The 27857-nt window shown below is 42.3% G+C and overlaps 1 protein-coding gene across 2 annotated transcripts; it reads right to left on the bottom strand.

Annotated features, from left to right (window-relative positions):
- Positions 1 to 87: 87 nt before the first annotated feature.
- On the bottom strand, positions 88 to 26558 carry pxylp1 (2-phosphoxylose phosphatase 1). 2 transcript variants are annotated; one of them, XM_083984407.1, is made up of 6 exons: positions 26434 to 26558; positions 21397 to 21544; positions 12805 to 12993; positions 11152 to 11278; positions 3310 to 3449; positions 88 to 1814 (listed from the first exon to the last, which is right to left on the bottom strand). In XM_083984407.1, the coding sequence occupies exons 2-6, from the start codon at positions 21476 to 21478 to the stop codon at positions 787 to 789; spliced, it is 1566 nt and encodes a 521-aa protein (XP_083840533.1). In that variant the 5' UTR covers positions 21479 to 21544; positions 26434 to 26558; the 3' UTR covers positions 88 to 786. The 2 variants fall into 2 exon arrangements, with proteins under 2 accessions (XP_083840533.1, XP_083840534.1); XM_083984408.1 differs by having other exon boundaries at positions 21397 to 21540; positions 26434 to 26494.
- Between the last annotated feature and the right edge of the window lie 1299 nt (positions 26559 to 27857).

Here is a 27857-nt window from a genome sequence, read left to right as displayed (position 1 = left end):
TTCAAAATGAACACTAGATTACATTTAAATTCAGTATCTTTCCAGCAAAAAGCCAAAGTGGAATGTGACCAGTCAATGTGAGGAAAACACACGTCACATGCCACTTTTTTTAAAGTACCGCAGTCCGTTTTAATAAAGTAGAGAAAAACAAGGTCCACATCAATGAGAACGTAGAAATAATAACCTTTTCTATTTAAGAGCCAGCTACTGGAACGAATGAACACTGAAACTCTTAGAAACGACAGGTGAGTTAGTCACACTGAGTAATGTGGCCCAAATTAGCCTAGAGTGTATTTTCATTGAAAAGATTATTATACAGAAAATATTTCCCAAGAATGTTCAATCCAGCATCGAATTCCCAGCTTTGTCATTCCCGGTTAGTCTTCCAGGTGTTTTGGGAACACATGTTATTATGTAATGTAGGAATAAAGTGGCTAAGTGCCGAACGACTCCCCTTCAACTGTTTATCTCTTTACAGATCTGCTTGAGAACAAAAAAACAAAACACAGAAATATTCAAAAGAGCACTCTGAAGAAGTTTGTAGAAATGTTAGAAAGTGAACACGTCAAGATACGATGTGTGTGCAGGATTGTGTGGTGTTTGCCGTTCACTTTGTGCTGATGGATGTTAAGGATTATATGTAAAAATGTGGAATTTTAAGACACTATGAGCAGCATAAAAGTGCACCATCTTCAAAAGTGGAAAAAAAAACAAAAAAAAACAAGTACAACCATCTGGCCACTCTGCGTCCGTCCTCATTCACCCACGTCTCCATCTGTCCATCTGTCAACCGGGGCGTCTGTAGCAGGCCCCCTGGTAGGACGTGGCGTTGACAACACTGAACATGTCTCTCCTGACAAAAGACAGGAAGTTCTTCAGAGGGCAGAGGGGCTGGCCGGCGTGGCGGTCGTGGGAGCGACAGAAGGTGGTGTGAAATGTCACGTCCTCGCCGTTGTACAGCACTCTGATGAACAGCTCCCCGTCTTTCGCCTTCGACTTGTCGCCTTTGCCGGCTTTCTTCTTCGGCTGCCCCTGAGCGGCCGGGGGGCTCTTCCACAGCTCGAACACGACTCTTGCAGCGAAGCGTGGGAACCTGGCCTCCTCCAGTCCCAGGGCGCTCAGCAACGGCGCCATGGTGACGTCGTGAGCCGAAGAGAGGGTGAAGACCTCCTCGCCCCCTGCTCGAGGTGGACGGCCGGCCTCGCTGCTCTTGGCGACGCGCTCCATCTTGGCGGCGGTTCGGTTGAGGTAGGGGTACATGGCCAGGATGGCGTATTTCCGGTAAAGCCCCACTCTCCTCCGATCCACCTCGTCGTCCAGCTGCTGCCGACGGATCACGGCGAACTGCGCCATCGTCAGACATCCGCCGGCGCCGTTGTCTGTCGTGGGAACGCACGGGAAAGACAGGCCGTGGCACAGGTGGCACAGCAGGGAGTCTATAGGGTTAGCAGCCCGGAGCTGGCGGGTGAGCATACCCAAAGTCCGCGCCATGTCGGCATAAGTCCTCTCCAGCTCGTTGTCGGCCACCCGGAGCCGGTACTGCCTCTTCTGCTCCTCCTCCAGGTAGCGGTTCCTGGCGGGGCAGTCGCAGGCCGAGCCGCAGAACAGCGTGCTCCACTGGTGACGCACGGTCAGCTTCGTCCAGTCGAAGTCTGGGTAGAAGCCGTAGAGGAAGGCCAGGCCGCTCTGGAGAGTCCGGCTCTTACCGGTGGTCTCCACCCACAACTGACGGGGCGACCAATCAGCGGGGAGGAGATTGTGGCGCCTGTAGGCTTGGTGGAGGAGCTGCCCGTTGCGTAGGTGCTGCACCACACCTGGAGGAAGACCAAGACCAGATTACAGACACATCAAGTTTATATTAGGGGTGGTGAATCAGTCCGATTTCCTGATTCGATTACGATTATTGAGGCCTTGATTCGATTACCAATCGATTATTGTTTATTAACGACTACCGATTCGATTTTCGATTATTGCAGATTATTGTTTTTCCATTTGACACCACAAACATATTGCACCATTAAAACATAGTCAGCTGCTGAATTACTTAAAGCAGATATCAGTGGAATGTTTTTGTTAATATAAGTCCTAAATAGTCCTATTTTCCGTCAGCAATCACTTACATGAAGTATTTCAGCCTAAACACGAGTCTCTCCGTCACTCTGCTCTGCTGTAACCCGAGGAGAAAATTTTCCTTGTGGGATACAAGTGTTATCCAATGAGGAGAGAGAACGGCATGAAGGGCTGTGTGTGCAGCCAAGGGATGCGCGTGAATGTGGTGACGTAGCACGAGGACCAATTGATGCCTGACAAGGGCGGGGGCTGCTAACTCATGGTGCGTTCAAAGAAACTCGTACTTTGTGTTTTTCCTTCCTGTGAAGTCATACCAGTTCGATCTGGTACGAGTTCACGGGTCGGAAGTTACGAGTGGCCGTTATAGGGAACTTTCACAGACAACAGGATGGTAAAAACACGAGCTACGGGTTACCTGGAACGCTACCAAGTCGTAGTTGTGACTTGAAGCTGTAACTTACGGTTTCAAAAGCCTGCCTTGAACGCAGCATTAGCCGAAACGGCCGTGAAGCTGATATCTGCTTTAACTTCTCTTTTATCATGTTAGACATGACTGCACCTTCAATTTGTGTAGTGGAGATGTAACTTGAAGTTCCATATTATTATTTTTAAAATGTATTTCCTATTTTATTTTTTGATTTGTTTGTTTTAGATGTAGTCTTCGCGGTCAAAAAAACAAATGTCCACACTAAATGTTTGAGTTGAGAACAAAGATGCAGCTTTGGAACTTTAAAGATTTAACACAATAAAATCATAATTTGTCAACATCAGTCCACATCATCGGTCCTAAAGCTAAAGCTTACAGGACGTTATGGATGAAGAAGAAATAATAGTGGAGGTGTAAACATTTTATGAAACACATCCGTTTTACAACAGAACAAACAGAAAGTTTTAAAAATCACAGAGTTTTGTTGAACAGCTCATCGACCTCAGGAAGGAACAGTGATCTGTTGTTTACGTTTACGTCTCACTTTATACACGGCTGTTCTCACTCCTGCCACACGCTCACTGTTAGCCCAGATGGAGCTGCACTTAAATCCTGTATGACAGCCGGTGACTGGAGGAGTCACTGCTGTGTATATTCCGTGGTTTGTATTACGATGAAAAAAATGCAATAATAATCGATTTTTGGAAATTTAATAATCATCCATACAATAATCATTATCATTAACCAATAATTGATTTTTTTTCCACCACCCATAGTTTATATGAACTTAAAGTTACAGCTTCATCACCTACCCGTCTGTGTGAGTTCTCCCATCTCACAGGCGTTGTGATTGGGCAGACGGGCAACAGAGCCCAGTGGCGACTCCCAGTGGCCACGCCCTCCCTGGGCCATGTGGTTGATGAAGGAGGTCAGCAGGGAGTGTGAGGGGCTCCTGGGGGCGACAAGAGGGAGAGAAAGACTTGATTCAAATGTGTATATCAGATTAGCACATGGCTTTGTTTTCAATGCTGCTTGTTTCTACTGCTGGCGCTGCAGCTTTTCTTCAACAACCTCTGCCTCAGGTTTGGGTAGCGTAAGACCTTTTGCCCCGGGTTGACACGAAATGGATGGCAAGACATGCCGAAGTTTAACAAAGTTTATTCACCCAAGTGATTTAAAGTGAACCGTGACAGAAGAGACCGACACATTCTGAAAATATCAAAAGAATAAACATAAGTAATCAAAATAAAACACATCAAATGTATCAATTGGAACAAAGAATTAGCCACTCTTCCAGTGGAAAACCATGGCGCCATCACACACATGCAGACATTTGCATGTTGAGATCCAGACGATATAAACACGCAGCTCCGACTGCTTCCTGTTCAAACCACAGCTACAACCCTGAGAAACAAAAGCAGAAACTGTCTCATACTGTATTTCCTGAGAGGCCTTTGATTTTGACTTTTGTCAACAAACAAATTAATCTGCTCAAGAGAATAAAACATAGAAGATGTAAGGATTAAATGATGATGAAAAATGTATCAAAGACAATTTCAGCAATTTATAATTTATCACGGAAAACAACGACTACTGCTTGTCAAACATTAAGATTTGCTGCTTTTGTATATATATTTGTTATCTGGATGTCTGGGTTTTGGAGCGGTTGGACCAAGGAGGCAATTTAAAGACATTAACTAGACTCATCTTTCACAATGTTCATATTAAACAATACATTTAAAGTATAGGTGCATGTATGATGAACAAGTTACTGGCCACTTGTTCACCCAGGCTTAGAGGAGAAATACAGTGATTATACAGATTTTCATTGTTCAGTGTGTCTACTTGTAAAGTCCACTCCCGACCTTCACCACCAGGTGTCGCTCTAACACTGCTGAGCCACAGCGCTACTCAGTATGTGTGGGTGGGAATAAGGGAGATGGAGATATAAAAAGATGAAAGAATTTGTTGCCTTGGGACAAGCACTCATATAAATATATATATATGCGAGCATAAAAACACACACACACACACTCTTAGAAACACACACACACACACATGAACTGACACTCACACGCAGTGTTGAGGGCAGCGAGAGGCGCAGTCGGGGATCTGATAGATTAGAGATGATTGAAGATTACAGTTTAATATAAAAAAAAATCTGCGGGAGCTGCAGCTCAGCTCGCTCAGATTAAAGGCACGTGTGCACAAACACACACACACATTCACTGTTTCCATAGTGATCACGGACTGCTTCAGGAACACGGCATTAAAAAAAAAAAAGGACCCTCTGTCTGTCTTCACCCTCACGCCTCTGATTGTTCTTACTGATTGAACACAGTAGGCACAGTAAACATCATCTGCCATCTACAGCCACCAGCTACACTATGTCAGACTGTGCATGTGTCTTTTACTAACTACATCCTTCCTGTTGACAAAATAAAAGATTCAAAGTACTGCTCTGATTTCAGGTCTCTTCTGAGAATACAAACCCAAATTCTCTGTTTTTTTAAAACCACTGTTTTCCTTTTTGCATCAGCATCTGTTGTCATCATCTATCCACTCGCCTCTCCCTGCTTGATCACAAGGATATTCACTTGCATAATACAGGCAGAATTCATGCACAACAGCCAGGGCGCAGAAACACATGCGAGTGGCGAATTACGGTGCTGCATTCTGCTCCGTCATCGGCAGATCAGCTCGCTGACGGGAGTTTGGGACAATGTAGATTTAATTGGCTACGCTGGAAGACTGGATGTCAGCGGATGGGGACAGCAGTGTGGACAAAGAGCCGGCCGGGCTGTCTATTGGGCTGATTGTTGCTAACCAGAGATTACAGAGCCCAATTACATTAAGCAGGGATTATTATCACTGGATAGGACAGGGAGAGAGATTAGTTAGGAGTGAGGAAGGGATCATGGAAAGATGGGGAGAAAGAGGTTGGATAAATGAGGATAAAGAAAGAAGAGGGAGGAGGGGTGAATAAACAGAGAAGGAAATGAAGGAGAGATATTGACATAAATTAAAGTGAATTGGATGGTCGTTTAAGGAGGATGAAAACCCTGCCAGAGATTGAATTGGTGGAGGAAGAGGAAAGGGAGAGGAGATGTGCGCCCTGCTGAAGAGAGCTCAGTTAACCGCAGACGGAGACAGTGGGTCGGGGAGGCTGGTGCCAGCACACACACAAACGCACACATACACTCACCCACACACACACATGGAGACGACTGAGCTCTCTATAAGGATCCAGCCCAGGGCATATGCTGGTTGAGATCCCTGTAATTACAACCCTGGTCTGAATCAGAAAAAGAACAAAAAAACAGAAGTACCTACATTATTACTTGGACATAAAAATACGAAATAGGCTTTTAATGTTTCAAGGGCAGAGTACTGGAGGAGCTGCTTCACTTCAGTGTCTCAGCAGCATCAACACTTCAGAAGCTTTCAAACTCTTTACCAACAAAGTGTTGATCTGTCCCTCTTGTGTCTGTGTGAAACTCTGCTTTTAAAGAAAATCACCAAACACAAGGCGGCTCAGCGCAAACAGGAAGGGAAGGATGGGTGATGGACATGACGTCATAAGAGGCGTCAACTGCAGAGGCCGAAGTTGACACAAAACAATTTGGACAGAGATCAAGACACGAACTGTTAACACGATTACGACGTGGAAAATGTTTAGAAACGAGACACACGGGGCAGAATACAGCAAACACTCAACAATGTGAGATCACGAGCAGCTTAATCCTTTTCTTTTTGATGCTGAACTGTGCACAACAGAGTGGATTCTGTTTTTATCCCCCCCAACATAAGAACTTCCTGTTGTCGTTGAATGAATAAAAGATGTTGAATTCTTATTCCCCCACAAAACATGAAAAGTCAAACACGTGGTGGTGTTTTCGCTCCCGTCTTAAGCCACCCTAGGTTCCACCAGATTTCACTGACTGCTCACTTCCTTTTCTCCAGCTGAATAGGTGGTGGTTGTCAGTCAGGTTGGCGTGTGCAGAGAGCCGTGTGTGTTCACAGCTTATCAGTGGCTCTGTGGCATGGCAGATGTTGGACTTGTGTGCTTTGGCAGTGTGTATGTGTGTGTGTGGGATGGTTTCCGTCTTCACAAATCACTAGAGGAGCAGTGTATTTATAATGAAGTGCTCCTGGTCCTGCAGACTGCTGTCACTGGCTGCTGTGTAACCAGGCAGAATAATGATGCACCAGACAGACAGACATGTAAACAATGTGATGTGTACAAGTGATTCAATATGTTGTCATATGTGAATATCTGAAATAGGTTATTTTTTAAATGTCATATGCGAGACATGGAGATGCAAAAAGTCTCAGCCCTTCAAATTTGATACACAGCATAGCTCCTTATGGACGGGCCCGAATAACTTGTTATGTTGTCTCAGCATCTAATTAAAGGGATAGTACAGTTTTTTTTGAAGTGGGGTTGTATGAGGTACAAATGGCCACTAAGTATAATATCTGCAGTAGAAAGGTCTCTGCTCCCCCCCACTGAGAAATACCGGCACATCACGCTGCACCGAGACTCAGGCAGTAAACTGTTGTGAATGGGGGACAATTAATCGGCGTATTTTTGCGGCCTACAAGTAGTCCCATCTCTCTTTTTGTGATGTGTTAATTTTGTGTGCCTCATCTCTATATATCTAGGAGTGTGCCACTTTTGTTGACATTGTTTCCTCAGTAGTTGGTTTGTTGTTGCATTTGACTATCTTCTGCTACTACTGAGCCATGTTCTCAGGTTACTCTTCATTTGTCTTCTCGCTGAGTTGTTGATACTTATCTATTCAAGACGTCATTAAAAAACATTTTTTCCCTTTAATACCACATGAGTGTATGGCGGTCTATACCTGATGTTTTCATCATGTGATATTTAAAGTGTGTGTGTGTGATTTCTGTGTATTTCAGGTTTTACACGTGCACAAATTCTCTTAAATATAGTATTCTGTTATTTTTGCATCATATTGTACCTTCTTGCATTGTATCTCTGGATGTATTTCCCTGTGCATATACATACTGTACTGATGCACTAATGAATTTGAATGACATTAATATGCATGAACTTATATTTTCTCTGAATAGGTCACTATTGTTCACACCTTTGGTTGATGATTGTATCAGGTGACCCTAGGGGTTGTATATAAGGAGGTGCGTCTCCACTTTATCTACTACAGTACTGAAAGCTGAACAGAGACACTTGTAAGCCACATGCTCCATCTATACAGAGAGGAAAGCTTTTATGTATGGGCCCTGCTGCTGCTGCTGCTGCTGCTGCTGAGCAGGCCCGCCGCAGCGTGGAGCCGCTACCACCTGCCGTTGAGGAAACACATGTCATCATGGCAAAGTAGAGTTAAAGCAAACCGACCCCAGCCCGTGGAAAAACGCTTACGACGGCAAACATGGTCAAACATCATCATGTCAGCATTTAACTCAAAGCCGACTCTGTGAAGTACAACCTGGCGCTGACTGCTGGATGCTGCTTTCTGTTTCCTCCCAATACATCATGATGCTGGGTGGATGCCAACTGTTCCGTCTATCATCGCTATAGTGGGAGGATTAAGGACTTGCACTCACATAATGACACAGTGACTATTATGCATATTATTGTGTAATATATCCGGCTTTTGATGCAACTGGTTTCATATTGTAATGACGAGCCAAACCTGTGATGCTGCTGCAACTGTATTGGAAGTAAACAACCACTACATTAACTAAAATTGACCCTTTTCCTTCAACTGCTAGGATTTGGCTGAACTGAAGTGTGTTTTGGAAAATGAGTATACAGCTGCACACTCCCATGCTCGCTTAACCACACATACACACATCCACACACACATAAACTTGTGCCCTCACGTATAAGTTTAGTTGTATTGTGATTTTTTAATTACTCTTTCCTCTTGATTTTATGTTTCTATGTTTGCTTGTTTTGTTTTTACTGCTGTGGTACTTTATTTTTTGTTTTCATGTTACTGAGGTGAGATTTCCTTTATTGTTTTTCATCTCACCTGCACATCCTGCTTACTGTATTTGTTTTGTTTTTTTGTTTTTTTTGCTTGCTTGGTTATAATATTGTGCAAATTACCAAAAAATAAATTAAAAAAACTGGATCTAATTTAGTATTGTTTTACTACTAGGCAGGGATATAGTGGATTGTATTTGGGAGCTGAGTAGTGTAATCAGAAGCTGTAACAGTGAACCACAGACCCCCCTCCTGGGTATAAAAGGAGGTACGGTTTGCTTGAGTGCTCATTAGTGTTTTTTTTTTTTTTTACTTTGTGTTTCTGAGTGCACACACGTGTACACAGAAATAAATAAAAAAGCTGAAATTCAAACATCTCAACCTGTATCGTTTGAGGCTTGATGCAGGATGATCTACATCCAGCTCGAGTTCAAAGATCAAGGGTATGGAAAATATTTAATAATCAAATGTACATGTCAGATTAACTGCATCACATCAATCTGCTTTCTTTAGATTACGAAACAGTACTCTCATTCTGCCCAGATGTGCAAAGCTGGTGCAGCTACAGTGAAAGCCTCGTATTAAAAAAAAAAAACCATTGTCTAAAGCTGAACTCAGGTGCATGGACAGGGGGGATTTATTGACCACATGGTCTCAGTAATTCATCTAAGAGGATGTTAGTACACATATGAAAACCATCTGAACAAACACCATTTTTTGGATGTAAAAGTGGACAGATGTTATCGCAACCACAAGCGCATAAATTCAAGTGAATGTATACACACACATGCACATAGAAACGGTGTGAATGTGCTGAATTCACACTTCTGAAGCTGCAGCATAGAAGCAAGCTGGTTTTTTAATAACGTCCTATCAGGAGCTCTCATCTAGCCCTGAGAGAGAGCAGTGTGAGAGGAGACAGAGTGCCAACAGGGAAAAAAGAGAGACTGAGAGAAAAAGATATGGATGAGAGAACAGAGGAGCATGGTCTGTAAAGAAGACAATGATATTAATTTGAGCATGTGTGTATTCGCAATCTACAGTACATGTCTGCTGCAGGAACCATTCTGCTCTGTTGGAGCTGCTCAGTGAAGACGGAGCTCAAATCGTCAACTCTGCCTCAACAGACCACATGTAAATGTGTTTGTGTTCGTGTTTGTGTGTGTGTTTGTGTGTATCCATTTGCACCAAAGCACCGCAGAGCAGATGTAGCAAAACAAACGCACCTGCTATTGCTGACACGTGCAATAACACAACAAAACCAAGGGACTGTGAAAGTGTATCTGATGGAAAAAGGGGGGAGGGAAACAAGGGAAATGGAAGGAAAGAATAGGGGAGGAAAATAGAGGAAAAGGGAAGGGAGAAGTTGGACAACTAAAAATAAAAATCTATATACTTGAGAATGAACCAAACCCATTTCAAATGCACAAAAATGAACCATTTTGTAAATATAGCTGTTGAAGTTATTATAGTTTTAGTTGTTTGTAGTAAGTTGTTCAAAAAACACTAAACATAAAAAAAACAGTGTCTGCTTTTCAGATGTAAAAAACCGAAAAACCATTCTGGTAAGCCTCCCAAGTACCACAGAAATACCACAGTAATTGGTACCTGACTCTCTTCGACTTTCCAGCGTCTCTCCTTGTTAGGCATTACACCGAGGTGTCTGGGACTCTACTTAAATCCCAGAGGCATTTTGAGCCTTTTACTCCGACCGGGTGTAATTAAAACTGGAGGAATAAAGCTTTTATCTTCAGACTCGGGGAAAATGAAAAGCGCAAGAATGCCTTTTTGTTTAAGCCATCGATCTTTTTCCCGTGATTGCCTTCTTTGTAGTTTAACTTAAGTGAAGCGTAACAGCATCAGCAGCCTGCGATATGATACGACTGCTCCGCCACAGGCTGTGTCGATCAGCAGTTCTTCACAGCCATTGTCGGGTCCATCCTCGTATCATCCATCACAGTTTGCTACAGTACAGCAAACGGCGTTCACAGGCTGTGGTGCCTTCGTTTGTATGAGACGCTCGTCAAACTTTATAGATCTGACATCCATAAAAACCTGCAGCAGCAGCAGCAGACACAGTGTCTGAGGAGCTCAACTGTACCGTTTTAAAACTGGACCTCACATTGTTAAACTGCAATCCACCTCCACTGTTACACGGTTTAATTATTAATTGCACCTGCCACATCTCATATTTGTGCTTGTCATCTCTTTCTAGTGACCCACCAGGGCATGCACTCTATAAGACCTCTGAGGATACGCTGTGGTATCAGGCTCCAAGACATTAGCGGCAAGTCGATGGTTCATCTGAGATCATTATGTCTTTACTAATTGAGATTCTGTTCATTGTCAGTCGCACTATTTTCTAACTTATTGTTTTCCTTGTCTTTGTGGATTCTGTTTTTTTTAATTGACTTGGTTCGCTGCAGTCAAGAGCAACATCAAGGTAAAGTTAGCTTCAGAGCTAACTGTGGCTAATTTACATCACTGACACTGATAATAATAAACACATTGAATAATATTCTGTTGTATAAACTATTTTCTGACACCCAAAAATAAACCATTATGAGCTTCACAAGGGCAGCTTTTTAATATGGGTTATTGTGGTGGATTTACATTATACTCTGAGTATAGTAGCCATATTGGGTATTATACTTTTTTTCCATTGGAAAAGTGTGCGTACCTGCTGACAGACAGAGTGCAGTCGATGGCGGGGCGTTTGGTCTTGGGGATGGAGTAGAGGGGGTAACGGTCTCCATGGCGAATCATCACCTGGACAGACAGCAGCTTGTAGTCGGCAGGACTGTGACCTGTCAGAGGAGACTTTCATCAGCTTCCATATCAAAGACATCAATCACAAGAACATGTTAGAGCTGTCAAACACACAATGTAGACTGTAGACTGTGTGACGGTGTAGCTGTGTAGTCAGAAAGACATTTTTCATTCCTCTTTCATAACCTCAAACCCTTTGTGGTAGTCCACCAACTATTAAAGTCAAACCAAACAGATCTAATTTCAGTTCTTAGCTTATATAAAGCATCTTTTTATGCATGACCCAGTTACATAATATCACAAGATTATTTAACTAACAAGCAGAGTAAAGAACTTTCTTTGTATTATTTTTAAGATCAATGGTTTTTATCATGACCTATAAAAACTATTTCACTTTTGCAATCAATCAGCTAAATATTGAGACAGCAATTAGATTTGTGATTTGTGATTTGTGTCTTTCAGCTGAATGTAGCTGGTGTTGCAGCCAAGGACTTCAGTGTTTTTTGAGTTCTTTACCCTATGTATGTGTCATTCTGAAACACGGCAATCAAATATTTTCAATACCAAAACTCTGACACACCCAGTGTACACTATCTGCTCAGACAAAAAGGTAGCACACAATGTAAGCAAGAGGACCTAGCTGATAAAGAGCCACGTATTTTGATTGGTGTGGACAACAACAGAGCCTAAAGACAGATGGATTGACTACATTTCATTAGGTGAGCTGACTGCCAGACGACTTAAAGTGAATACTAAAGTTTCTGTAGCTGCTCAATGTGCAAATCGACAAGTGTTTGCTATAAAGTGGCTCTAAAATCTGTTAACATTAGTGCTGCTCCTCTCTGGAGATCAACAAATAAAAGGAGAATCCAAGCAATCACATGTTATAAAAGCAAATACTAGTATAGCCAGGGCATTTTGAAAAAACATCCAAGTTGTTCCTGATTGATTTCCAATAACTTCTAATCTAAATCTAAACAAAGTGATTGATTTTTCTTCCATGGAGACGGTGCCGCCACCCAGAGATAAAGACAGTTAACTTCTATTAGCTGTGGCTTGTACAACTTGTCTCAGGTGGTGAAGGATATTTCTACAGTTGCTTGGGGCTGCACTGACTTTTCAGTGGAGGAGGTAAAAACACACACAAGGCTCCGTGCTGCTTTGCTGAAGAGAGAGAGAGAGAGAGAGAGCGCACTGCAGCATTATGGATGATGCAATCTAGCTGAAATTACTTTCGCACAATTAACACATCCCCTGAGTCCTGACACACTAAATCTGACATTATTACTATATTAAGTATTTATACGCTGTCCATCAAATTGGCTGTTTCCAGCAGAGGGAGAACTGCTCTAATTTGTTTTTAATGCTCTGAAGCAGTGGCGCTCTGACACTTGCTGCCGCCAAATAGGAAAGATTTAACTAAGTAGGTTCAATGGCTGCTCCCAGATCAGTTCTGATTTATGTTTTTAAAGAAAAACTAATCATGGATGTAACGAAGACATCCAACTACAGGCTTGCAGTGTTTTGTTAGATGACATTGTGGACATCGGCGTGCAGGTCTCACCCTCCCAGGCCTGTTCGGTGCGGTTGGGTGTGTTGCAGTAGCCGTAGGCCTCAGAGATGGGGTTGGGCTCCTGGGTGTGAGGCACCGGGAACACTCTCTTTCTGCTCTTCCCCAGAGCCAGCCCGAGGCCTCCATCCACAGCCTGGAAGGGTCGCTCCTCCACTACGGGAGTGGTGGGGATCAGGTTCACTGTGGGGGGAGAGAAAAGCGAGAGTTGAAGAAGATGAAAAGGGATTAAAATAAGAAAAAGCAATACTGAATAAATAAAAAAAAGCGTTGTTTGGCTGTGGAACTCCCCAACCAATCACTTCCTCTTCTGCCTCCTCTCAAACCACACTGGCAATCAAAGATAAGAGCAAGGAGACAAGTGGATTTCTCCAGTGCTGACAACAGTGTTTGTGCAGGAGTTGCTGTTACTCTCAGACAGGTGCACGACTGGTGTCTGTGTGTTCACGCTACACAGAGACTGTTGTGCACAGTGTGAAGTGTTGAGTTGACAGGGACCACACTGATAGCATCAGTCTACAGCTCCACTCGCAGCTCAGAGAGACTGTCAGGACGCTTCGCTTCATCACACAAAGTTTGAGACAAACACAGATTTTGACCTGATGGTGTGGCCTGTCAAAATAAAAGTCTGGAGTTGATTTAAAGATGATCCGACAGTTACAAGTTACTCGGACTTGATGATGGGATGTAATGAAAATTCACAGAAATCATTCAGCTATCTTCTGGAGACTGTGTGTGGATATCTGATATCTGTACCAAATTCAATGAATATCCATCCTATAGCTTCACTAAGACACAAAAAAGATCAATATTGCTATAGCATGGGAAGAGATGAAGGTCAAACTTTCACAGCAATTGATATTATAGCTATTGAGGTATTTCAGTTGGTGGTGAATGAGTGAACTCAGTAAACAAGTAGATGTCTGTCCCCAACCCCCGCCACACCTCCTTGCACATACAGCACACTGTCTATTCATTGCTGTTTGTTTATTATTGTTTTGTTTTTTAATTAGAACTGGTGCATGAAGCATTTCACTAGACCTTGTCTTGTACTGTGTAAGACGAGTACGTGATGGATAACATTTGAATTTGAATTTGAATGGCAAACAGACCCAATGTCGTTGTACTTGTATGACGGACAAGTATAATGGATTAATGCAAATTATTTCAAACCTACTCTCAATGTGACTCTGTGTTTTGAGGAACATTCACTGGCGAGTGGCGATATCTCAAAAATGGGAGCAGGAGAAGTAGAAACTCAAGCTGACAGAGCCAGGACAGAGCCAGCCTGAAATGAAGTAAAGCAATGCAACCGTAGTTCATCTCCATGTCAACAGCTCTGTACCCCTAAACCCCTCACTGTTACCAGTGGGTTGCTTGGACACCACTGACCTGTGACCCGGGGAAGAAATGGTCCAATAGGGGCAGAGAAGTTGTGGGAACTGGAAGACCCATTCACAAATATCCCACTCGGAAAAGAAAAAGCAGCTGAACCCATATTATTCCCCTTTGGCAAGACAGAAATCCAAATCCTACTTATGTCTCCTTCCTCCTTTCTGTCTCTCACTCACACACTCACACATAAACACACATCAACACACACACACACCAGACATCCAGGCTGCCTGTCTGATCATAAAACACAAAGAGCTAATGGTTTCATTGCTTTAACAAGCCTCCGACTTCTATCACCTCCTCTGAATGAGGAGTTGAGTGTTGTGTGTATGGTGTTAGACGCTCTCATTCTCTTGCAAACCTACAGATTTCTCTTCTTCAGCACTCACACTGGGCTCAAAAAAGTCTATAAAGGTTGAGGCAAAATATTTTCCATAAAAATCCAGTTTAGTTTGGTCAAAAAACTTTGTCCCAGGATGAAGTTTGTGCTTTATCTGAGAACATCTAGAGAAGTTGGAACCGGCCCTGCGGGAATGATGCCGACTCTGCCGTACAAAATTACTGGGAATGGTTTGGAAAGGAAGTTTCCCCATACTTCAGTCTTTACTAAAATAGAGCAGGGTTCCAACAATACGCCAGCTGATGAAATGGACTAATAAGAATGAGCTGTTTGAGGCATTTGTCAAGCAGAAATGCCCAACTTTTACACGTTTCTGCTTCTCAAATGTGAGGTTTTGCTGCTTTTCTTTGTTTTCTCTTCAGGGCAGATGAAGGAACAAGTAAATTAAAATGGGCATGAAGCTTAGACTGAAGCTTCTGTTCCACTGAAGAGATGAAAAAAGTGAAGTGGATAAACATATCAGATCTCCTGTTGGAGCATAAATACCACTGACTGTTTATCTTCATGCGTCCAACCTGGAAATTTAGTTAAATTTGCTTTAAAGTGGAATGGAAACTCAAAATACAACAGGCATTTGTTACTATGTTGACATTTCATAAATCAAATTGGTAATCATAAAATAATTTGATTTATCTGGAACTGAAACCGTTAGCTAATCAATGGATTCATTTTCATTTTACAAGCACGGTTTCTAAACATTTAATGGTTCCAGTTCAGATCGGAGACAGAGTGAGGATTTGTTTTCCTCCTCATACAATTACATCACCATCTATCTTTGCCTGTTTTCTCCGACCAACGCACTAAAACCATTTCAAGATGTCACCTCGTCCCTTGGGAACAATTTCTGCCGTTTTATAGCCTCATACACTTTCAATTATCTGCAATAATAATAATCATTATTGAACTCTGATTCCATTATATGAAATTTCCACAAAATGAAAATAAATCTACAAAGTGTACTGCGCTGCTGCATGACCAGTTTTTTTGGGCAGAGAAACTTGAAGGGATTTTCAAGACCCTGCAGAGAGAAAAAAATCTTCTGAGTCAACTATAAAGCAGCCGCCTCACTGAGCTCGGCCGCCTACGTCTTCTGCACTCACTTCTCACTTCTTTCTCTTCTGCAGCGAGACATTATCATATCACTTTATCTCGACAGCTCGCACACTCGAGGCACAATCTGTCGAAGCAGTAAGACAACGGTACTAAACAGCTTTCTAATGCTAATTATCTTGTAAGTGTGAGACATAAATACTGGACAAAGTGATATTAATCAGGACTAGTCATAAGACAAATAAGAAAAAGTCTGCAAGTGGCTGAGGGTGGAAAAACTTCATATCTAAAAAAAGAAAAGACAAAACTGACATAATGAAAAGTCCTTAAACCCAATATCCAATTTATTTCTTTAGCTCTGGGAACTATACCTCGAGTAGCACAGCAAGAAATGTTTCATCTTAAATAAGTTGTCAAATCCATGTGAAGACCCTTTCCACTTCTGAACAAGCTTTATTCAAGCAGTTTCGATTTTCTATATGAAGATTTCTGTAAAAAACTCACCACTGATGAGGAGGAGGAGAAGGTGTGCGGCGACGGCGGAGACCATTTTGACAACAGCTCGGTAGCCTGAGGTCCAGCCACACACACTGGAGCACATTCATTACCACAACCTGTCCCCCCCGCCCCCCCACTCCTCCTTCTCTATGCCCCATACACTGCAGACACACACACACACACACACACACACGTCTGCCTGAACTAACCAAACTTTTGGAGGCCAGCTCAGTCACAGTCATCTACACAATGGGGCTTTTGTAACTGGCTGCCCCAACACTACCAAGTGCATACACAGCAATGGCACACAGAGCATACTGTAGCGCACACATACACACACACTCAACAAATTCATACACCCACGCTAAAATGCAGCTGGAGAAATAACAATTCAGGACTTTGACTTTCCATCCACCTACAGAGATCTTGCAAATGCAGCAGGAGAAATGTCTGAGGGCGTTCAACAAAGTGGATGCCTCTACTATAATAAATATACGACACTATAATAAATCTGACAAATCTCCTACAACTTTTAATGCATTAAGACAGAGCTCATAGAACATCCTGTTCAATCTTCCACCTCCTGACCCTTATTGCTGTGAAGCCATCATTATGCACACACACACATACACACACATGCAGATTGAATTCTACCTTAAGGCAAAGAGGGAGTTCTGCCTCAAAAATGCACACAAACAAATTTGTGTGAGCTATTGCGCCGCAGCAATTACTGGGGTGAACAGGTTCTCACAGACTGTGGTTTGCCCTCACATTAGCGAGGCGTGCCCCCACTTAAAGTACCTGTGTTGAAGTGTTATGCACTTGCAGCACTGTGGAGACCAAAGACCAGTGGAGTTTGTGTAACAAATTCTGACACAGGCCGAGTGCTGTATGTGTATAGACGGTCACGACTGCTTGCAGCTGCCCATCATAATGGTCCCTCTTAGGCTGTGGCTGCCTGTCAGATGTTATCACATGGGTATGCACTAATTGTCTGTTGCTCACCGAGATATAATCAGAGAGAAAAATATTCACATCTGGAATTGGGAAAGCTGCAAGACTTTAATAACAAATCTTATCTGGCCAAAGATTAAGATCCTCCTCGGCATGTGTAATTAAACGATAATGCCCGGTTAACAGAGAGAGAGCTAGGGATGCACCGATAAGCTCCTGATTACCCACAATGCAGATCTTCTCACACAGAGTGCAATCTGATGTTAATTTAAAATCTAGCTGCATTTCATGTTGTTTCTCTCCATAGTGACTAACCACAACCAAAATAAACTGACAGCCAGCTTAGTCATTAGCGACTGAGCTGCTGCATCATCTGTGTGACAATCCCTGCTTTAATCATGCAAAACCATCTTAAATAATTAAAGTGATTATTACATTATTATATGTTTAAGCTTTCTCCAGTTCCCTAAATCAGCAGACAGTCACAAATAAACCACGGTGACTTCCTAAGGCAAAGTCATTCCAGCTGTTTGTGCCGCACTAGAGATCATGTGACACTTCTTCACCAGTTCATTTCATAGTACTTAGTATAAACTGGTTAGGTGTGGAAACACACATTGAGATTGTCTGTCAGTGTGTTTCTGGTGAACTTCAAAGTACCCCAACTTTTGCCAGATGTATGCTGGGATAGGCTTCAGCTCACACAATCTGGCAAGGGATGAGCATGTAGCAAGAAGGTCATCGGATCTGCATAAAGAAAATACAACCTGCATCACAGTTTAATGTTGATGTTTATCTAGAACATTTTCATTGTGTCCTCCTGAATCAGTGTTTTGTGGAGCATCCACAACGAAGAGTTACTGTGGAAATGCTGGCAGGAGGTACTGAGCAGACGTCACAGAACTCCTCCACTGCATCTGTAAAGTCAGTTATTCCTCTTGTCATGCCTTTGCAGTGAGCTGGCTGGCTAACAGTGAGATCCAGTCCCATTGTTGTTGCACTGCAAGCTACTAAACATCTGCAAATCCAAACAGTCACACAGTCAACACAGATTTACATTCAGGACGAGGAGTTCTTATGCAGGGAATCGGGATCTGCGGTGTTTTCTTGCTGCTGTGAGAACACACGCTGGACTCAGGAGATGAGATGCTGCTGTATGAGACAATATAAAACAAGGAAGGGCTTGAGTGGTTTGTGAGTAGTAGTACACAAAAGACACCATATTTGCTAAAAACAGCTAAATTTTAAAGGGATAGTTCAACATTTTGGAAAATTGGCCCATTGCCATAATCCCGTTTTAGGAGTAGGTTTGTTACTTTTAATTGTCGGGGGAAGCTATTTCTAGAGCGGCGCGGCCGAGCTACGCTACGGAGGCTCATGGGATTTCTTGGTTTCCCTCATCAAACTCATCAAATACACGATCCAACAACTCCAAAACGCTCTGATGGACAAATTGTGACCTGCACATTCAACACGCTATGAGATAATAACAGAATGTTTTGAGACAGAGTCGTTTTCAAGATAAATTCATGCAAAACTGCTGATGCGCGTTGCCTTCAGGGACAGTTTTTCAGCAAGCAGTTTCTGCATTTGCCTCTAAAACAACTCTGTCTCGTAACATTCCGTTATTATCTCATAGTGTGGTGAATGCGCAGGTCACAACTTGTCCACCAGAGCGTTTTGGAGTTGTTGGATTGTGTATTTGATGAGTTTGATGGGGGAAACCAAGAAATCCGATTAGCCTCCGTAGCGTAGCTCTGAGCAGCTCGCGGCTCTGCTCCACCGTTCTAAAAATACCTTGCACAGTCAATTAAAGGTAACAAACTACTGCTGTGACTATAGGGATGACAATGGGCCAATTTGCAAAAATATTGAACTATCCCTTTAAGTTAGGTGATTGGTTTTTATGCAGACCATAACAGAACCATGAGGTACAGATGTCAAACTATTGGAAACTCACTGTTCTTTTAGGTAATTAAACACTTGGCCAAGAGCTAGACAAGTAACCCTGGCACCTTATCAGCCCACTTTAACAGTAAGCGCAGACATTGCAGGAAACAGGAATGGGAGGAATGTGGAAAAACAGTTTGCAAAAGTGCCTGAGGTCTGAGTATTTAACACCAAAAATAGGTGACAACTTCTTCCCTGCTATCAAGCTGTCAAACCACTTGAAACAAGTTTTTCATCTGAAGTATATTTGGGCCATAACTGCTCACTTTTGTCTGTTTTCCCCCTCAAACAAGTCAAATCTCGAGTGTTTCATTTCATTTCTTTTTATCACTGTGCTCAAATCTCTCATTCCTCGCAGGCAGCCTACCTTTGTTTTTCCCCTCTCATATCCTCTCGTGATATTCCCCTCTCACGAATCTGCCGGCTCTCCTGCAGCACTTAACTCCCATCATCCTCTGCCTCACCTTTCCCTTCACTACTGTTAACATAACAGAAATGGTTCACTTTCTCTGTGTTTCAGCCACTTCGCTGCAGCTGTCCTCTCTCTGGAGCTGTGTTGTCCTTCTCCTCTGGGAGTCCCCCACCCCCCCAGTGTGTGTCAGTCAGTGTGGCGGTCAGTCGCGTCCTTTGCCGCCATCCCTGTTTTAATTTGATGCTGCCTGGAGCCAGACAGAGGCATTTACTCCACTGATCATCATCCATCACTCGGCCTCTCATGATAATGCTCAACGAATGCAACACTCGACGAAAACAATGATAAACACGTGCATGGGCTTTTCTAAAAGCCAAGGAGGGGGGGTAGAAGACCAGAACAGTGTAGTGAAGAGTGTAGCATAGCAACGTAAAAATGATTTGAGAGTGAGAAATAGCAGAAAAATGGAACAAAAACAGAGGCTGACCATCTATAAAACATGAGAAGAAATCCCATACGCTTTTATCCCATGCTTCTTCTGGATAATGGCTCAAATCCTTCTCGTTGAGTGATGAATAAATGATGACAGCAGCTTTACTCCGACAGTACAACTGATCAAAAAATAAAAAGAGGGCACTTCTGAAAAGAGAGTGCATTCCCACAAGAAACAAGTATCTCTTTAATTAAGAAACCACCTAATCGAGTACGTTTCCAGTGCAGTAAGGAGAGCATCAACCCTCAGGCAGGCATGCATGTAAGTACACACGCACACCTCTAGAGTTATAGAGGGGGTGGGTTTACTCATCATAGAATATTTCTTTGACTCTGAGCGTTTTACAAAAGGAGAAGATTGCAGAGAGTTTGATAGTCGGGCTTACACAGCAAACTCCTCTTACACGGCCATGCACATAGTTATTATCCAAGTGAGGAGGAGGGAGGAAGTGATAGCTGTGTGTCTGAGTGGCAAGTGATTACTCAGGGGTCACAAAGTGAGTTGCTTTCACCTCCTTTTTCACATATGCCTTGTGATCTTGCGTTGCATTTACGGCAGCAGAGGAAGAGAGATGAAGAGGATGTGTGAAAGCTTTCAGTATCCTAAGCTTACAAATCTGACGGAACAATATCTTTAAAAAGAAGAAATGCTGATGAGGGACAGCTCAGGAAATTCTGGCAGAGATGCCGTCCGAAATACCAGCTCTATCACACTGAATTCCACTATAATCCCATGTGTGCATGAGCATGATTTATGCGAGTCTAATCCTATATGCTTGTCCAGACACAAGCTTGCAATCACCAAAAACATTTCCACTGCATCGGGGTTTTCAGGAATCCAGCATAAAGTAGTTTAATCTTACACATTTTACATTCAAATACTAATTTCCATTTGTGCAGCACGCTCCGCCTGCCTCGTCAGCCATGCAGTGGGTTTTTCTTTTTTTTCCCCCCAATCACGCCTGCGAGGATTACAAATCACATTCGGCTCCAGAGAGACTGTCTCCTTTTACTAAGCGGCAGTTTCCTTTCATTCTCTGTGGCTGCCAGGGATAAACTGTCAAGACAATACCTACAGGAGGTGCCTAACAATGACTTAATGGGGGAAAGGACACAATGGCGTACACCTAGGCGTCTCACAGCAGGTGTGAGAGTCGCAACCGAAGCTCCGGGGATTTCTGGGCATCCAGAGGCCCTCTGTTGGTGCTGGATATTTATAGGAAGCCTATAGGGGATTCCTCTTTGTTCTGGTATGAATGGATTTTCTTGAATGGGAAATCAATGGGAGGAAATGTATGTATATGAATGCACATGAACACACACATGCAAAAAAGAAGTATGCATGATTATATTCACACTTTGAGACTCCAGAGGGGAGAAGTGATGCGTAAAGAGGCCTCCGGAGTCGAGCGCAAACAAAAACGGCAACACTCACAGAACTGAAGGCTCAGGCTGATGATGGCCAGCGCTGCCCCGCCCACCACCACCAGGAGGAGGAAGCGGTTGCGAGCCAGCATCTTGTCATGTGATTGGTCCTCCAACCCTGTCGCTCAGCCATCCATGCCTCGGCCCATCCCAGCTGTCTGGAAACAAAGAGAGATGAGAACCTTAATGTTTTATGTTATTACATAATAATTATCTTAGATGTTCTGTTAGACAGAATGAGTTAAAGGAATACTTCACCCAAAATCAATAATTCACCAATTTCCTGCTCCCCATCATGCCAACGAAGGGTTGGAGAACTTTCGGAGTCATCAAAACGCTTTTAGAGTTTCAGGGGGGGTCCGGCTGGCAACGGATTTTCATATAATGGCAGCGGATAGAGTTCACTTTTGAATCGTCCAAAACATACACTAAATACACCAAATATCTCCATACTGCTCGTCCGTACTGGCCCAAGTGTCCTGAAGCCACGACATGAAAAATTTGTTCGGAAAAAATGAATTTAATCTCTGTTTTTAAGCCTTGTTGTATTAGTAGCTCCCAGTGGCTGTGCGAGATTTGCTGCGAGATGTGCTTCCGTGTTTACATCATACATCCAATGGTTTACAACGACGAGCGAACATCTCACAGCAAATCTCACGCATGTGCACAACTTTTTCATGTTGCGGTTCCAAGACACTTGGGTCAGTATGGACGAGCAGTATGGAGGTATTTGTATGTTTCATAGTGTGTGTTTTGGACGATTCAAAAGTGATATTATATTATATGAAAATCCGTTGCTAGCCGGACCCCCCTGGAACTCCAAAAGTAAAAAAAAAAAAAAAAAAAAGGAACTCCAAAAGCATTTTGATAACTCCGATAGTTCTCCAAACCCTTCCTTGGCATGTCTTTGAGTAGAAAATTGGTGAAGTATCCCTTTAAGAGTTCAAGTAATTTGCCTCTTTTGCCTGCTGTTGATGAATGGGTCAAACTACAACAACTAACTTCCTGTCCCGCTCTCACCTCACACCTCTTTGCTTCATGCTTATTTATTGTCTGCTGCTCTACATCATTAAAAGGATAAAGGCAGTCGACCCTTATAAAACAAGAAGATGGCAGCAGACCAGAGAAATGTGATCAGTGCATCTGAGGTGTCCATACCCACAAATTAGATTTTGAAAAGTGAACACTGCATGGACCAATTTGTCTGAAAGCCTGACTCCTACAATTCCTAATTAAGTTCATCAATGGAAATGTATAGGGATGCACAAATCCACTCAGTGGGATAGGCACTGGCACCAATAGTGATGATGTTATAAAGCAGATGAGGTATCAGCCAGAGATGGTGAGTACTTATTAAACGCAGCAGTAACCTTACAAGCCTAAAGCTACAGCTTCCTGTACAGTATGTGCTTCTCATAAATCCATTTTTATGTCAGGGCAGTGTTAGGCGTTTACTGCAAAGTGTAACTGTGCTATTCGCAGTTTGTTAATATCATAAAAAGAGTCACCCCGTGCAGTTTTTCTTAAAGCAAATAGCCTATAACTTTTTAACATTTCTTTTTCCCAGGGAACCGACTGTTTTGAAATTGTGCATGTGTTGCAACATTTAATTAAGCATGACGAAGGACAAGGCCTTAGGAAATGAGGACTGAAGTTACATCTTACTAACAACATACTTTTGGCAATTGGGGTTTAAACAAAAAAAGAAAAAAGAAACACAACTGCAGGAGTTACTTTGCTTCACAAGAATCCAGCTTGTTGGTGTGTGTGTGTACACATCACTTGTAGTGAAACTGTGGCCTAATGTCAGCTTTTGGATGCATTAACGTGTCAGATGTAATGGTGTGTTTGGATTTTGGAAGAATCTAAATGTGCCTTTGACTTACCCTCAGAACATCTAATACTTCCAGCTATTATCATAATCTGATATTCAATGCATTTCAAGAGCCATTAAATGACTTGTGGTGTTCTTTTTGTTATGCACCGTGGGTATCTTAGCTCCCTTCTTTTCCCATGATACCTTTAAAGAACTCAATAACCTTTCTGAAAACCTCAACTTTTTTGTGGCTGTGTTGCTTAAGTGCACAATCTCGGGAAACTCTGCCTCGTGTGTGACGCATTAATTGGTGAAGGGTCGAGCAAAATGCCAAAATTACACAGAGACACATGGCGCAACCCCTAACTACTACCATCTGTTCAAACTGTCCGTATGAACATCACACCGTTGAACTCATGTATAACCAATGATCCGCCACTATCCTCTTACCGTGTCCTGCATCTCTGTATTGATATGATGGAGCCAAGTGCTTTTTAGATGTGTAATGAGTTAATTAAAGTGTTATTAAGGGGAATCAATCCACAACAGCTTTGGATACAATTACAAGATTTCAAGCAAAACCTCATAAGATGCACATCTAACCAAAACGAAAATATGCAGTGAAATTGGCTCACATGCTGCTTTTGCTTTCCAGTAACACAAAAATGCAGCATACAGCACAATGAGTCTGCACGATTTCCATGAATAGCCCATGTCAGGCCGGAGACTTGGAAACTAAAACATGCGTAGGAACATAACTAGAACTGCAGTAAATGCAGCCCTGAAAATGCACCCTACCATTAAGATGTCTAAAACTACTCCCAGACCGGCCTGTAACCAAGGTACAGTAAAACGATGCTTCCAGGGGGGAGGGACAGAGAGAGAGAGACAGAGAGAGAGCTGAACCAACAAAAATGTGCTTCCATCCTGATCCACTTCACTAACCTGTGGCTTCAGGATGTGTCACAGCAAACTCCAGTCAAAATAATGGCAGTTCAAGGTTGAGCTATCTAACAGTAGACCGGGGTAAGATGAGCCACTTTTCATATTCAGGATCACTACATCAAGTCAATTATAGTTTTGTTGCTAACTAACATATCAGCATATTTCAGAAACAGAATGAGTGTAACGTAACTGTTTTGATAATATAGCATCATCGTGGCACAACTTAGTTCCCACCTCCCCTTTTTATTCAATATTTCACCGGTCCAGGTTGCAGGTGAACACAAACTGCTGGGACTTCCTGCTGAGCCACTAACTAACTCAGTGAGGTTTGGTCAGTTTTGAAATTACATTGCATCTTGGGAAGAATCCCTCATCTTTCTCTTTGAAAGTAAAGCTTGACGTACCATAAACAGCCTTACTCTCAGAAATGTACTTACTGTAATCATAAAAATGCAGTATCTTGATTTAATAATTAGGACAAATGCATCCAAAATACACCCATGTAGTATGGGCCAGGTGGCTCAACTTACCCCACAGCTACAAAATTGACTTTATTGGTCCCTTTTGTGTCACTATGTTTTGTGTCACTACATTTGTATGTCACTGTTTGCCTATGTGTCCTTTTAACTGATACAGCGTTGTCCTCCCCCACTTGCCCCTTATGAGGTCTTTGCCTCCTATCAGGCCGTTGCCTAAATAAGAATGCTTTCTTGCAATTTTGCCTCGTTAAATAATGGTTCATGATGATGATGATGATGATGAGTCCCCACTGCAAAAAAAAAAGCTCTCTTATTATGCAAGGTTTACTACCTCAAGTTGTAGCTTACATACCACAACTCATGTATAAAACCGACTGAATTCACTTTCGAGAGTGAAAAAAAAAAATTTGGACATAAATGTCTAACCACTTTACTTGTGTGGTTTTTATCTTCACGGACGCCATGAAATAAAATGAAAATGATGCCTTCCTCCTGAATATTTGGTCATGGGCTCAATTTTTCTTATAGGAACAAGGGGTGGCCTAACTCACTGTACCCCGGTCTCCCCTAAATGTAAAGCTTATTAAGAAATACCAACTTCAATCCTCATCTGTCACACTGTTTGCTAATCTTTAGTTAGAGGCTATTAAAGGGATAGTTCCACATTTTGGCAAAATCACCAATTGCCATAATCCCTATAGTCAGGGGAAGGTTCATTACCTTTAATTATCGTTGCATGTTGTTCTGAGATCTGTGGGGCAGAGACGCCAGCTGCTCAGTGAACACAATGGAGGTGAACGGTACAGGTCCCCTGTCCCTCAAAACTCATCAAATACACAATCCAACAATTCCAAAACGCTTTCGTGGATAAGTTGCGACCTGCCCGTTCACCATGCTATGAAACAATAATGTAACATAATGAGACAGAGTTGTTTTAGAGGTGTGTAGCCAGAACTATATTCCAGAGAAGGCTGCACAGTGATTTCATAAGTAGAGTATTTGCTTCTTGTGTCATATGATTACTTCATAGAATGTGCAGGTCACAACGTGCGTTTTGAAGGACAGGGGACTTGTACCATTCACCTCCATTGTGTTCACTGAGCAGCTTGCAGGATCTCAAAACAACATGCACCGATAATCAAAGGTAATGAAACCTACTTCTACGACTATAAGGATTATGGCAATTGGCGAATTTGCTAAAATGTTGAACTATCCCTTTAAAATGAAAACCATATTACATGCTATTTAAACGCCTACTTAAATAATTAATAATGACAAGTCTACATCAATCAGCTGTCTGTCACACATCATCAGGTCCACGTTTTTAACCGGAAGCAAAACAAAAACACAGTGACAGCCGTTACTCGCAGTCATTACTACTAGTTACAACTAGTTAGCTAACAGTTAGCTTTAATCCTGCATGTCGGTTGAACATTGGCTTTCCAGCAAACCCACACACTGAGCTGCTCACAGTCAATGTCGTGCGTGTGTGTGTAAATGTGTGTTACTACAATAAGGTTTCACTTCTCCTGACTTTATTTTTGCCCGTACTTGTTGCTTCCAGTGTTTCGTTCACGACCCCGGCCGGGGATAAGTTATTGTTGTGTTTCAAGGTTCATGTGTAGCTTTGTGTTGCTATCCACGGCAGGAGCGACCGAACAACCAACCGAGCCGTGGAATTTAAAATGCCACATCAACAATAGTGCTCGATACACAACACACGACTAAACAAAACAAACAATAAATGCTCAGGTCTAAACGCCCACATCATTCCTCCATTAAAAGAGTATTTCTTGTATTTTCTTACCCAGCGGGAACTGACTCTCTCAGAGCCACGGAGAGACCTCGGGTTAAACACTTGAATCCAGCGCTTCGGTGTCTCCGGTGCGAACGACTGCAGACAGAGTGGCAGAGACCGGCGTCAAGCTGCACGGCGTATAGCACCACTTCCTGTGGTCACTTTCAAAATAAAACTGTTTCTGAGTGAACGTGCTGCCACGTTTTGCATCTACGCCATAAATAATGTATATAACTTTCTAAAGTATTTAAGTAACAGTTTCAATTTTAACTTACACTTTAACACTATAGCAGCCATACAGACACAAACATGACTGTATAAATCTGCTTCCTTTTGGTCTGATGTACTCCATGACAGCCACCTGCAGCGTTTAGGTATTATTAACAAAACTAATCAAATACGAATACAGACAACAACATGGATGACAGAGGTAGCTGGGATGAATGTCAGGTTTTTGTCTAGAGAACGCAAGCATTTATAGTGCTTTTATTTTGGAGGAAAAATGCATTGCATTCCGGTATTGTTTCATTTTAACTTTGTGACTTTGTAACTTGACAGTCGAGGAGAAGCGGCTCTGCCAGCTTGGTTTGTGGACACTCATCCCCATCAAAATCCCAACCTCACTGCCCCATCTGCTGGACTACTGACAGCAATGCACTATTCTGAGGCTAATATCAATTAAAAAATAAAAACAATATTCTTTCACAATCTTCCCATATGTTTCTCTTTGTGTATGCATTTAGGTTCATTTCATCAACACAATGGGCTTCCCATGGACCATAGGCTACTACATTTGTCCCCAAAACTGACAGAATATATTGAGCTTGAGCAAGTGTAAAATTATCCCAATGCTCCTTTTCTCCAGTCCTTCTTTTGTAATTTTAATGTTAATAGACCTCATTTATACCTTTCTCAGTCAGAATTTCTGAAACCATGTGAAGCTTTGCATCATTGCTCAGGTGAAATATGATCTGGGAATTCAACATAATATACATTTGAATAAAACACCACAAAAAATAAAATTGGCAATAGGTCAAGGTGCCGTTGCCTTATTTACCATTTCCTCTTACAACCTTTAAATCTTTATACATCAAAAGAGTGAATGTAGTTACTTGGCAAAGTGACACTATTTCACTTGAAATAGCAGGTCAATAACTCTTTTTTTCTATTATTGCAACAGTTCCATCATATTTATATAGTGTGTGAGGAGATTTTGATGAGCTCTCAATTACGGGAGTAACCAGCCTTGGGACTTAAATCACATTGATTTATGATTTTGCACCTTTTAAGCTGTAGCAGTATCTCAGCCAATGTTGACAAGTCATAAAGTTTTAATAAAAAAGACTTTCGTTTTCTGGCATTTTCAAACCAATCACGGCTAATTTGGACATTTCATGGACATTTCATGAACATTTTACAGACGGTGTTCGAAA

The sequence above is a fragment of the Trachurus trachurus genome (assembly GCF_905171665.1).
Source record: "Trachurus trachurus genome assembly, chromosome: 13".
Classification (NCBI taxonomy): domain Eukaryota; kingdom Metazoa; phylum Chordata; class Actinopteri; order Carangiformes; family Carangidae; genus Trachurus; species Trachurus trachurus.
Note: the sequence above shows the minus strand (reverse complement) of the source record. Positions and strands in the feature narration are given on the sequence as shown.